The sequence below is a fragment of the Narcine bancroftii genome, chromosome 4, assembly GCF_036971445.1.
Source record: "Narcine bancroftii isolate sNarBan1 chromosome 4, sNarBan1.hap1, whole genome shotgun sequence".
NCBI lineage: Eukaryota > Metazoa > Chordata > Chondrichthyes > Torpediniformes > Narcinidae > Narcine > Narcine bancroftii.
In genome coordinates, this window is record NC_091472.1 from 236,411,796 (window position 1) to 236,424,597 (window position 12,802).

Consider the following 12,802-nt stretch of genomic DNA (forward strand, 5'->3'; position numbering starts at 1 on the left):
GCTGGATCAGTGCCTAGTGGTTTATATGCAAAAAAAGGTAAAAAAAAACATCAACAGACTGTTAAAAAACTACATTTTCCGAAATTGTCTGGGCCTGCTTGTTTACAAGAAGCCAGGACTCAGCGTAGAATGGATCCAGAAGAAGACGTACAGAATTCGTCATTGAAACTCCGTTTTATACCAGTAAGGCTCTCTGAAGGTCGCATTCAGCACCTTTCAGAACAAAGGGCTGGCCGGATGCCAGTATTTCACACAACGGCCACTGTGAGTGCTGTTACTGAGACTTTGACAGTTGAATCAGCTGGGGCGCCACCAGCTGGAGAGTTAAAGAGCTGTCATTCGACTGCTACAGTGGTGACGCTGCAAAATGCATCTTCAATTACAATGTTTACCAGACATCGATTCAATGAAGATGATTAAAGAGATTTGGCTTAAAGATAATCCTGATCTTCAGTCTCCTGGCATTGCTGGGGGGACTTTGAGAGGGATTTTTATACGAAGTCAAACTGCTAGAAAAGATACTAAATTAAGGGAAGAGACAGAAGATCCCATGGAACAGCAAGACCCCATTATGCCTGAATCTACTTCTGTTGAAATGTTTGTTAAGGATCTTGAAGATAAGATGTATTCTGTATTGAGTCACTTAGCTAATTTTGTGAACCTGTTTATTTCCAAGATTAATGCGATGGCGGAAGCCATTAATGGAACTTTTAAGCTTGAAACCATTGAAAGATTTGAAATGTGTGAAAAGGTTTAGTCGATGTACAGGATTATCTGCAAGACGAAAATAGAATAATTGAAACATTGCAGATCCAAAATAAAAATTTAGCAAAAAAGGTTGATTATTTGGAGAATCAATCTAGACAGAACAACGTGAAAATTGTTGGTTTGCCAGAAGGCATAGAAGGACCAGATCCAAGAAAATTTTTTAATGAATGGATTCCACGAGTGTTAAGACAGGATAAATTCCCTGAAGGTTTAATACTGGAACGTGCTCATAGAGTTTTAAGAAGAAAATCTTTTTCAGGACAGAATCCAAGACCTGTTCTGATCCGTTGTTTAAACTATTGTGACAGAGAGACAATTTTACGTACGGCTATTAGAAATGCCCAGCAAATTGATCACCTTTGATGGTTCAGAATAATCCTGTTTTCTTCTATCAAGATTAGAGTCAAGAAATTATGTTTCAATGACGCAAATTTAATTCTGTGAAAGAACGGTTGTGGAAAAAAAGACATAAGGCAACATTCAGGTATTCTGCGGTACTGAAGATTTTTCAGGATGGAAATCAGCCAAAGTTCTATGACTATCCTAAAGAGGTTATGGACTTTGCTCAGTCTCTACCAATCATGCAGTTTCAGGAACGATGTAGTCCTTTAAGGTCTCCAAAGAGAGTAGAGAGCAGAGATGTAAGGTGGGATCCAGATTTTTAAAAGAAATGGAAGCAATGGTGACCGAAGTGGTAACGTTGATTTAAAAAAATAAATCTTTTATCTTTGTTTTTGAGAAGAGTTTAAATAGTTTAAATAATGATGATAGTTTAATGAAATGGGAGTTGGGAGAGAGAACTGAGTGGGCACGAGTTTCCAGAAGTCATCAGCTACCTGTGAGTTATCTCACACCCAATATTTTGGGGGAGTTACCGCTTTGGGTGGTTTAAACAGGTGGAGGTAGTCGTGACCTCCGACCTGTTTTTTTTTCCTTTTTAATTTTTGGGTTTATAAGTGAAGGTTTTTTTAATTATTTTTTTTTTAAATGAATAATTTTTTAAAACTCTTTTTGTTTTCTGATTGTAATTGAGAGGGAATTAGGAGGTTTTTTTTCTCTCCTTTATTTTTCTCTTTTTTTGGGGCGAGGGTTTTTTGTTCTCTCTTTTTTAAGAGGATGATGTCACAGAAGATAATAAGTCAAAAATTGAGGATGTTGAATTAGATGAAGAGGAAGATAAGAAGAAAAAGAAGAAAATCAAGTACAAATACATTGAGGGAGAAGAGTTTAATAAAATTAAGTTAATTTCAATAGAGAATTTTGAAGATGATATAAATGAAGAATATGGAGAATTTTATAAGAGTTTGAACTTTTTTTTCTTTTTTTTCTTTTTTTTATATAAGGGGAGGGGAAGGGAATAAAAAGTTTATCTGATTGTTTTTCTAAGGGATGTTTTTGTTCTCTCGATGAATTATAAAGGAAACTTGGTATTAATGGAAATTCTGTATTTATGTATTATTAATTATGATTTTTTGTATAACAGATATGTGGTTGATATATGATTTTAATATTTGAACTTAGTTTTAAAGTGGATTTCATTTGTTAAATACATGTATTATGTTTGATTTAAATATATGTTTAAGGGTATTATTTTAGTATTGATTTTTTTTGTTGTTAGTAATTTTTTTTGTTGTTAAGTTTTATCCTTTTTTTTGTAAGTGGGGTTTTTTCTATTTTATTTACAACATTGTTAATTAATTCTTCACTCTTTATTTTGGGGGGGAGGGCTGGACTAATTTTAAATTAGACGATTAATGTTGTGTTATAATTATTGGGGGGGTTAATTTGTGTAATTTAATGATGTAGTATTCTAATTTTTATTATCTTATTTTTTATTATTTCTTTAAATGTAATTTTTATTTTATTCATGTTATAAAATTTTAAATAAAGTTTTAAAAAAAAAAGATAATGTGGCCACATTGAGGTTACCCTGGGTGCTACCATCTTGTGACGCACCACCATCCCTTCTCTCTGCTAACAAGTCGACCATGGCAGCAGTGCTCTGCAAACGCTTCCCAACACTTTCGCCCTGTCCTGTCCATGACCCAACAATAGCCATGGTACTCCAGAAGCACCAGAAGTGCTACTTCTGGTACTACTGGGTAAGCACCAGAGGAAACGCTACCCAGCAAAGGATACAACCTTCTCCATCTGCGGGAAGAAGGGACACTACGCCAAAGTGTGTAAGTCTAAACCTCTTCCTCGCAGCTTAGTGTGCGGATTGTGGGGTCTGCCATTCTGAACGCTGCCATCTTTGGGATCCAACAGTTCCGCGTGGGCCTTGGGGGCTGCCATCTTGGACATTGCTGTCCTCTGTTACAGCGACAAGCAGCAACTCGACACTGGCCTCTATCACACTCAACCAGGACACCCCGCATCAGCTCACCAGGTCAATGATGTACATTAAGGCTAATGGCCACTTGATGAATTGCCTATTCAACAGTGGGAGCACAGAGTGCTTCATGAACCCCGACACGATATGGAACTTCTCCCTCACAGTAATGCCAGTAAACCAGAAGGTGTCCTTGACCTCCAGATCTCATACGGCGGATGTCTGGGGCTTCTGTGTAGTGACTCAGAAGTGCGGGATACAGACAATAAAGACTTTAAACTTTTGGTAATGTTGCAGCTCTGTACTTCTGGGACTTGATTTTCAATTTCACCTTAAAAGCGTGATGATGGAGTTCAATGGGCCCCATCTGCCCCACACTCTCTCCAACCAGCAATGTTCAAACTGAATGCTACATTCCACCCACCCTCCAGCTCCCCTGCCATATCATACATGGCCACAACCCAGATGCTCACCACACACGAACTGTGGGCTTTAAAATCACTCCTTAACCATTTTTCACCAACCTCACCCCCGACTGTAAATCCATTACCACAAAATATAGATGGTACAGTGCTGGGATTATGGCCTTCATTCAGGCAGAAGTACAGCGTTTATTTAAGGAGGTGAACATAGAAAACAACACCAGCCCTGGAGAGCGCAGGTAGTGGCAGTGAGGAATGGGGAAAAGAACAGGATGGTCATTGACTACAGTCAGACCATCAATAGGTACACACAATTAGATGCATAACTCCTCCCCCGCATAGCCGGCATGGTGAATCAAATTGCACAGTATCGGGTCTTTTCTACCATCGACCTATCTACCTGGAGGACTGCCAATACACTGGGTTCGAGGTGGATAGCCACCTCTACTATTTCCAGCGGGTCCCCTTCGGCATTACGAATAGCATCTTGTTCTTTCAACAGGAGATGGACTACATGATGGGCCAGTACGAGCTGCAGGCCACCTTCCCATACCTTGACAATGCCACCATCTGCGTCCACAACCAGCAGGACCATGACGCCAACCTCCAGAAATTCCTCCAAACTGCTAACCTCCTTAACCTCACGTATAATAATGCCATCCTTGACTGTGTCATTGAGAACAGAGTCATTGGCCCAGACCCTGATCACATGCAGCCGCTCCTGGAACTTCCACTCCTCCACAGCCTTAAGGCCCTAAAAAGGTGCCTTGGGTTCTTCTCTTATTATGCCCAATGGGTCCCTAATTACGCAGACAAGGCTCAGTCCCTTGTCAAATCGACATCCTTCTCTCGGACGGTGGAGGCTTGTGCAGCCTTCAACCGCAGACATTGCCAAGGCCACAATGCACAATGTGGATGAATCTGTCCCATTCCAGGTGGAAAGCAATGTTTCAGACTTTGCCCTGGCTGCCACCCTTAACCAGGAAGGCAGGCAGTTGCTTTCTTTTCCTGTACCCTATAGAGCCCCAAAATCCAACATTCTTCAGTCGAGAAAGAGGCCCAAGCCTGGCTAGTAAACAATTTACCCTGCTAACTGACCAACATGCAGTTGCATTCATGTTTAACAACCAGCAGTGGGGCAAAATTAAAAATGACAAGATACTGAGGTGGAGAATTGAACTGTCCACCTACAATAACGATATCTTGTACTGGCTGGGGAAACCTGATGAGCCACCAGACACCCTGTCCCACGGGACCTGTGCCAATGTGCAGATTGACAGCTTACAAATCCTCCACAATAATCTCTGCCACCAAACTCTGGCTGGAGTTACCAGGTTCTTCCATTTCATCAAAGCCCGCAACCTGCCGTACTCCATTGAAGAGATCAGATTCATGACCAAGAACGGCCAGGTCTGCATGGAGTGCAAACCACCCTTCTACCGGCCAGACAGGGGACAGTTGATAAATGTCATCCACCCCTTTAAGTGCTTTGGTGTTGACTTTAAAGGACCCCTGCTCTCCACAGACAGCAATGTATATTTCCTCAGTGTCATTGACGAATATTCCTGTTTCCCTTTTGCCATCCCCACAATTATCAACGCTTCGCTCAGTCTCTTCACTCTATTCAGTTTCCCCAGTTATATCCACAGCGACCGGTGGTCCTCTTTTATGAGCGATGAAATGTGCCAGTACCTGTTGGCCAGGGGCATTGCCACAAGCAGGGCCATTAGCTACAATCCTTGGGGGAAAGGGCAAGTGGAAAGGGAGAACACCTGGCTTTGCAATCTAGGGGCCTTCAGTCTCCCACTGGAAAGAGATCCTCCCAGAGGCATTCCACTCCATCAGGTCCCTTCTATGTACTGCCACGAATGCCACACCGCATGAACGTATGTTTATCTGCGACAGGGACCCTGCTGCCAGTGTGGCTGACATCCCAGGGCCGGGCTATTCCAGAAGCATGTGAAGAGTCACAAGTCCGACCTTCTGGTTGAAGGGGTCCATTTCCTCTATGCCAACTCCCAATATGCCTACATGGCATATCCTGATGAATATGAGGACATTGTCTCTGTAAGGGATCTGTCTCCTCCAGGGGCCCTGGAGACTTCCACTGTCACCCCACATCCCTCTCAACCCTGACCACACAATATGCACCTGAACCATGGTACTCTGTCTCTTCCCCAACAGAAGATACACCAGACTCGTTATTGCTTATCCACCAGCACAGCACTGATATGCACATACAGATGCCCAAGACTGTCCAGGACTTCATTACTGCACCAGTCACAGACAGTACTAGACTGCTCCAACAAATGATCAGACCACCTGAAAGACTTAATTTGTGACCACCCTGCTGGACTCTTTTTAAAAAAGAAATGAGGGGTGAATGTGGTAACATGTATTCGTCAGGTTGGGTATAAGTATGGTAGACTGCAGGAAACATGCAGTCCTTGTAAGAGGTCAATTTTATGTAAAATTATACTAATCACAAAATTGATCAAGTACTTCTGGACTCAGTTCACATTAGCTCAATTGTTGCTTTTGCTGCATCCGATGCACATGTCGTGATGCAAATCATTGTGGCAACCACGTTTCATTCACTGGCAACATAAATTGGAACTCTCAGCTCAATAAAATGACTGTTATTGAAACTATATTCAATATATTCATCATTTGGCAGCATTTAGCGGACATTTATAAAGATAGCTCCAACATTCACTGAAGACTGTTTACACATGTTCCTAAGTACTCAATCCATGTTCAAACTAACAATCTTTATGTGGAATGTAATTAATGTGAAAATAGTTAAGTTTAACTCATTGTTCTTCCCACAGGTTACACAAGCATGGAATTGATGTGGCAAGTGACTTCAGGAGGGTAGTCTCACTGCCAGAAGTTGCAAAGATCTTGTATGTAAACAATCCTCTCCCCAACATAAGCCTGTATGTTGGGAATCTTTCCTGAGTTCTGGCCAATAAAGTGGGAGAAGTTGCATAAAAATTTTGTTGTTGGGACTCATGCAAGGTGCAATTCAACAACATATTTTGGGGTGGAAGTCAAGCTAATTAACTGATCTCACAATCTTTCTCAGGTACCTGATTTGTCATGACCTTTTTTTTTAACAAAAGTAAGTTATCATCTATATCATTTGAAAAGTACTAATGTGACTGTGGACACATTTGTCCCTCAACAACTTCTATTTGGTGCACTAACAGAAATTTCCTAGCCGGATACTTCATAGCATGGTATGGGAATTGGTCCTTCCAATGTTGGAAGAAACTGCAGAAGGTGATTACGGCTCAGAACATTATTCAAATCTTCTCCACTCTATCCACAGCCAACATACCATCCCATCCCATCTTATATACTCTCTTCTGTCTCCTTCCATTGGGGATAAAATTCATGAGTGTTAAATTGTGGACCAACAGGTTCAAAGGCAACATCTTCCCCACAGCCATCAGGCCCCTGAATGAACCTCATGTTACCCTGCTAAGTATTAAGTGATCTTTTTATGGCCATAATATCTTCTGTAATATGCTCTTCTACTATAGGTGGACATGTTCAGTTAATTTACTGGACTGATTACAAAAAGAACTTTTCTCACTGTACCAGGATAATGTTACAATAAACTTGAAAGTGAACATTGAAATAGAATGTTGCAGGATTCGATGCTGACAGATTAGAAATACTGATTAAGCTCTTCCAGGTTTAAGCATTGAGCATACTGCATTAAAGTCTTAATTATCATTATCAGGCTCTTACCCAAAGGAAGAATCCCATACAATGTGATCAGCTGCTTTACATCCAGGAGAGATGGCATGGGTTCGATATCTGTTTGGCGGAGTGTGGTGCCCAGGTAGTTGTACTCACCTGAACCAGAAAAAACATGAGGAATTAAGTATGAAAATTGCGTCAAATAAATGAGCTTGTCATGACAGCACAATCTTCCTAGAGTTATTTGAAATATTGAGCAGTATGATAATGCATTTGAACTGAAATATCTTTCTTATCAGCTACCTACATAGATTTTGGATGTGCTACTGAACATTTGGACTTGGATCAAGATGAGTTATGTACTGAATGAAATAACCTGAGGAGGAGTTGGGATGATTTGGTAATCTCTTCCATAACCCAAGTCTTAAATCAATGAGGTGTCTCCTCAAGGTAGTAACTTCATTTATATAAAATTAGTCTATTTATCTAAGCATCCAGCTGACCCAAGAGATCAAAGACCTGTATGCTGTTGATGACAAGATCTGAGTCTCTGCAGAAATTTGCAATAATTAAATTATGAAGTTCAAAGATCAAAATTAATATTAGTGTCAGACTACACTCTGCCACCATCCGGAGTTGGTAGTGTCAGCACTGCCGCTGGTGCGGATCTGTGGGGATTGGAGATACAGGGCTCCCACAGGGTCCAGCTGCCCAGTCGGCTGCTGTCAGCTCCACACAGGCTTCGAATGGCCTGATGAAGGAGCCGATGGTGGTTTTTTTAAAATACCGCAATCGCGGATCTTTGCCCAAGATGGTGGTGCCTATTAATCGACAGCAGCCACAGGCGGCTGCAGACTCTGGGGAAGCGGAGGACTGGACCAGGGCACCAGAAGACAGGAAGATCACACACCATCTGAGGAGAAGAGGAGAAGATGGCCCACGGGGACGGTGACCACGGCATCAGACCAGTGAGGGGGCTCTGCGGCTGAGAGACCAATGCATGTGGCAGATTGCTGGGGACTCGAGGCGAGGAATCTGCCACATGCATTGGTCTCTCAGCCGCAGAAAGCTGTGGGCTGCTGGAGCCTTGCACCGGGCTGCAGACTGCTAGAGACTGGCTCGAATTGGCTGGAGGGGTACCAGATATCGGAACCGGGATGTAAGGAAGTTCTGAGGGCACTGAAGGGTTCCTGACCGTGTCGGAAGTTTAGATCTGGAGCTTGGGTTGCCAATGGTTTGGACTGGACACTGTGTGCCTGTGGAAGCGCTGGAGGCAAATCTATGGACACTCGGTGACTCTGGGGAGGGGGGGGGGGCGGCACTCTCTTTTGCTTCTCTTTCTCTCTCTGTAAGTCTGTCTGTAAGACTGTAAAAGGCGCTTAAGCAATTCCTGCCAGTGTGAAATCTGTCTGCCTTGCAGCAGGCAAAAAGAAATTTCATGTAATGTGACACTGCAATCACAGAGGTAGGTGCAAAGAGGGTGAATGATGGGAAGGGAGGAGTGGTCAATAGAGTCATGAAGGGAGTGATCCCTGTGGAAGGTGGAGAGGGGAAGAACAGGAAAGATGTGTCTGGTGGTGGGATCACGAAGTTGGTTGTGCAATTAGTGATGTTGATATGTTGCAGTTGTAGACTGGTGGTATGGTAGGTGAGGACAAGAGGAATCCTATTCTCATTGCATGTGAGAGCAGAGGGGGCCAGGGCAGATGTGTGGATAATGGAGGATATATGTGTGAGGGCTGAGTTGATGGTGGTAGAGGGGAAGCCATGTTGTTTGTTGAGAAAGGATAACTCTGATAATCTGGCATGGAAGTCCTCATCCTGGGAGCAGATGCGACAGTGACAGAGGAATTGAGAGAATGGAATCCTAACATTATTATTTTTTAAAATTTTATAGTAAAGTTATAAGATGGTTATAGTATCTGTGTTTGTATAGGAACATAGAAACATAGGAAGTAGGAACAGGAGTGGGCCAAAAATGGCCCATCGAGCCTGCTCCACCATTCAATAAGATCATGGCTGATCTAATTTATGATCTAACTCCACCTGCTTTCTTCCCATATCCGCTAATTCCTCTATCATGTAAAAATTTATCTAACCGAATTTTAAATATGTTTAATGAAGCAGCCTCAACCACTTCCCTGGATAGAGAATTCCAAACATTCACTACTCTCTGGGAAAAACTATTTTTCCTCCTCTCTGTCCTAAATCTACTCCCCCATATCTTGAGACTGTGTCTTCTCATTTTAGTTACCCCGGCCAGCTAAAAAAAACCTTCCTACATCTATCCTATCCATACCCTTCATAATCCTATATGTTTCTATAAGATCTCCTCTCATTCTTCTGAACTCGAGTGAATACAATCCTAGACGATTTAATCTTTCATCATAAGTCAACCCCTTCATCCCAGGGATCAACCTAGTAAACCTCCTCTGGACCGTCTCCAAAGCCAGTATATCCTTCCTCAAATATGGAGACCAGAACTGGACACAGTACTCCAGGTGTGGTCTCACCAGTACCTTATACAGTTGAAATATTACCTCCCTACTCCTGAATTCAATTCCTCTATCGATGAAGGCCAACATTCCATTTGCCTTCTTAATAACCTGCTGCACCTGAAACCTAACTTTTTGCGATTCATGCACAAGCACTCCCAAGTCCCTCTGCACAACAGCATGCTGTAGTTTTTCACCCTTTTAATAATATTCAGCTCTTTTATTTTTCTTGCCAAAGTGCATAACCTCACATGTGATGCTGCCACGAAATACCGAATTTCATGACTTGTTCATGACAATAAATCCTGATTCTGATTCTGAGTTGGAGATAGAGGGATTGAGAAAGGGGTCATTGTTGCTTGATAGGGATCAAGTGAATTGGTGGTCGAGTTGGAAGTTGACAGCAAAATTATAAAGTCAATGAGCTCATCGCTCCTGGATTTCAAAAAATATTTGTGGGCAACCCAATTGAAGTTTGTCACCTCCCTCTTTGATGGAGGAGACAAGTCTTCATGGGTAATATTGGAGTTGCATAAGGTTAGTGAGAAGGTAGCAGAAAACCTTATATTATAAATGAATTCTAAATTATTATCTGGCCCAAAAGAAGCCCCCCTCCCCCAAATTAAAGCATATTACAATATGGAATAAAATTAATGTCCAATTTGGGGATGGGGGTGGGGTGGGTGGGGGGTCCTTTGTCCTAAAACACTCCGGTGTCAAAATATGTTAATTCCATTAACGATTGATCATAAAATCCGGACATTTGGTTCCAGAGAGAGGTCAAGTGTATTGAGGATTGTTATGAGCAGGGACAACTTATGACATTTGAGCAAATTAGAAAGAAATATGGAGTTTAAATACATCTTTTTTCTGCTATCTTTAGTTAAGATCTTATTTAAGGGACAAATTAGGCCCAACACTGCAGTGTAGCGAAATAGAGGCTCTGGTTCAAAAGGGGAGCACAAAAAAATTTATTTCAAAAACGTATTCCTGACTTCAGATGGGAACCCTTAAACAAGGGCATGATAAATCAAGACAAAGGTGAGAATCAGATTTGGGAAGAGAAATTGATGCATTTTACTGCTCCGACTTATGTCGGGACAGCATGATTAACACGATTAATGTAAGGTATCGGCTGGTGCAATATAACTTATTGCATCAGCTGTACCTTACTCCACAAAAGTGACACAAATTCAAATCGGAATTATCAGACCAATATTTTCAATGTGGTCAAGAAATAGGTACTTTCTTGCATTTAACCTGGTCAAGCCCCAAAGTGAGGCCTTTCTGGGAAGATTTGGGTCATCTCCTGGAAAAAAAATTACTGGAATTTGATACCCTCAGGCACTTGAATTATTTTTATTGGTGAATTTAGAAGACATAAGACTTAAAATGAGGTTGTCAAAATAGCAATTAAAATTTGTTAAGCTCGCTTTAGCAGTGGCCAAGAAATGCATAGCAGTTACTTGGAAATCTGATTCCCAACTAGGTTTATCCCATTGGAAGATATAAATGCATAATTGTGTTCCCCTGGAGAAGATTACATATAACCTCAGAAACAGGTATGATGTATTTTAAAGAATATGGAATTCATTCTTAAGGTACATTGGGGTAAATCTTTAACGATTTCCCCTCTCCTGTCTCTCCCCCCCACGATGTTCACAGCACCGAGGACCCTAGATAAGTCAGGTTATTTGTCCTTTGATGGGAATCAGGTTTATCCTTTTCTGTTTTGCACAGTCAGTTGTTTACATCCAATCTTTTCTTTTTTGTTTTCTTTCTCTTTTCTTACCTTTTCTTCTTGCTTCTTGTTTCTTGCTGAGTGGGAGGGTTCCTCTTATTTTGTTCTTCTTTCTCTCTATTATCTTTTTTTTCCCACTGATCCAACATGGACATTGAATTTGGATTTTTGTAATATTATTGTAATTTTTCTTTCTTTATAATAATTGAATCATATTTGACTCTTTTTTCTCACTATCTTTAATATTGACATGTGGATCGATATTCGTATTATTTTGTTAATATTATCGATATTGATGTTTTTCTTTTTGATTATTCTTCATTTTGACTGCAGGTTGATTGAAAATTCTCAAAATAAAATATTGCAAAAAAAAAGTTGATGAGCTCCTCATGTCGTGTCCATTCATTTTTGGGTGGTCCAGGCAGAATTTCTGCTTATCGGTGACTGTAAACTGTATGATTCCACATTAGTGCATTGTATTAAAGGAGACAATAAGTCAGCATATAGGAGGGAGATTGAAAACTTGGCCAAATGGTGAACCAACAATATCACTCAACAACACCAAAATCAAGGAGCTGATCGTTGTCTTCAGGAAGGGAAAAGCAGAGGTGTACGATCCAGTGATCATTGGGAAATCTGAGGTGGAGAGGGTGAGCAAATTTAAGATCTTTCCTGGACCCAACACACTAATGGCTCTGTGAAGAAAGGACATCAGTGCCTCTACTTTCTCAGGAGTTTGCAAAAGTTTGTTATGACATTGGAAATCCTGGCAAATTTCTACAGATATGTGGTGGAAAGTGTGATGACTGGCCTCATCATGGTATGATATGTGGACACCAATACTCTTGAGCATAAAGCCCTACCAAAGGCAGTGAACACAGCCCAGGACATCACAGGCAAACCTCTTCCCACCATCGAGAACATCTACGGGGAATGCTGCTGTCGAAGAGTAGAAGCAATCATCAAGGATCCACACCACCCAACATACACTCTGTTCTTGCTGCTACTACTATCAGGAAAGAGGTATAGGTGTCACAAGACTCGGACCACCAGGTTCAGGAACTGTTGCTACCCCTCCACAATAAACTCAATCAGGGTCTCATTTAAGGACTCTTACTTGTGCACTTTGTTGTTTGTTTTTTTTCTCCTCCCTGTTTTGCACAGTCACTTGTTTACATATGTTTATTTGTTGACATTTTTTTCACTACCAATAAGTAGTAATTCTGCCCAGCCCATAGGAAAAAGAATCTCAGGATTGTATGTGATGTCATGCATGTATTCTGACAATAAACCTGAAATCTATTCAAGAAAAAGACTACATAAAAGAGAGCAA

General features: G+C 41.3%; 1 protein-coding gene across 3 annotated transcripts in view; it reads right to left on the reverse strand.

Annotated features, from left to right (window-relative positions):
* The window catches only part of LOC138761738 (dynein regulatory complex protein 11-like), a 320,096-nt gene that overhangs the window by 100,655 nt on the left and 206,639 nt on the right, over positions 1-12,802 (reverse strand). For all 3 annotated transcript variants that reach the window (XM_069934395.1, XM_069934394.1, XM_069934396.1), the window contains exon 14: positions 7,282-7,389. In XM_069934395.1, the coding sequence (XP_069790496.1) occupies positions 7,282-7,389 (108 nt within the window). The remainder of the gene's footprint in view (positions 1-7,281; positions 7,390-12,802) is intronic.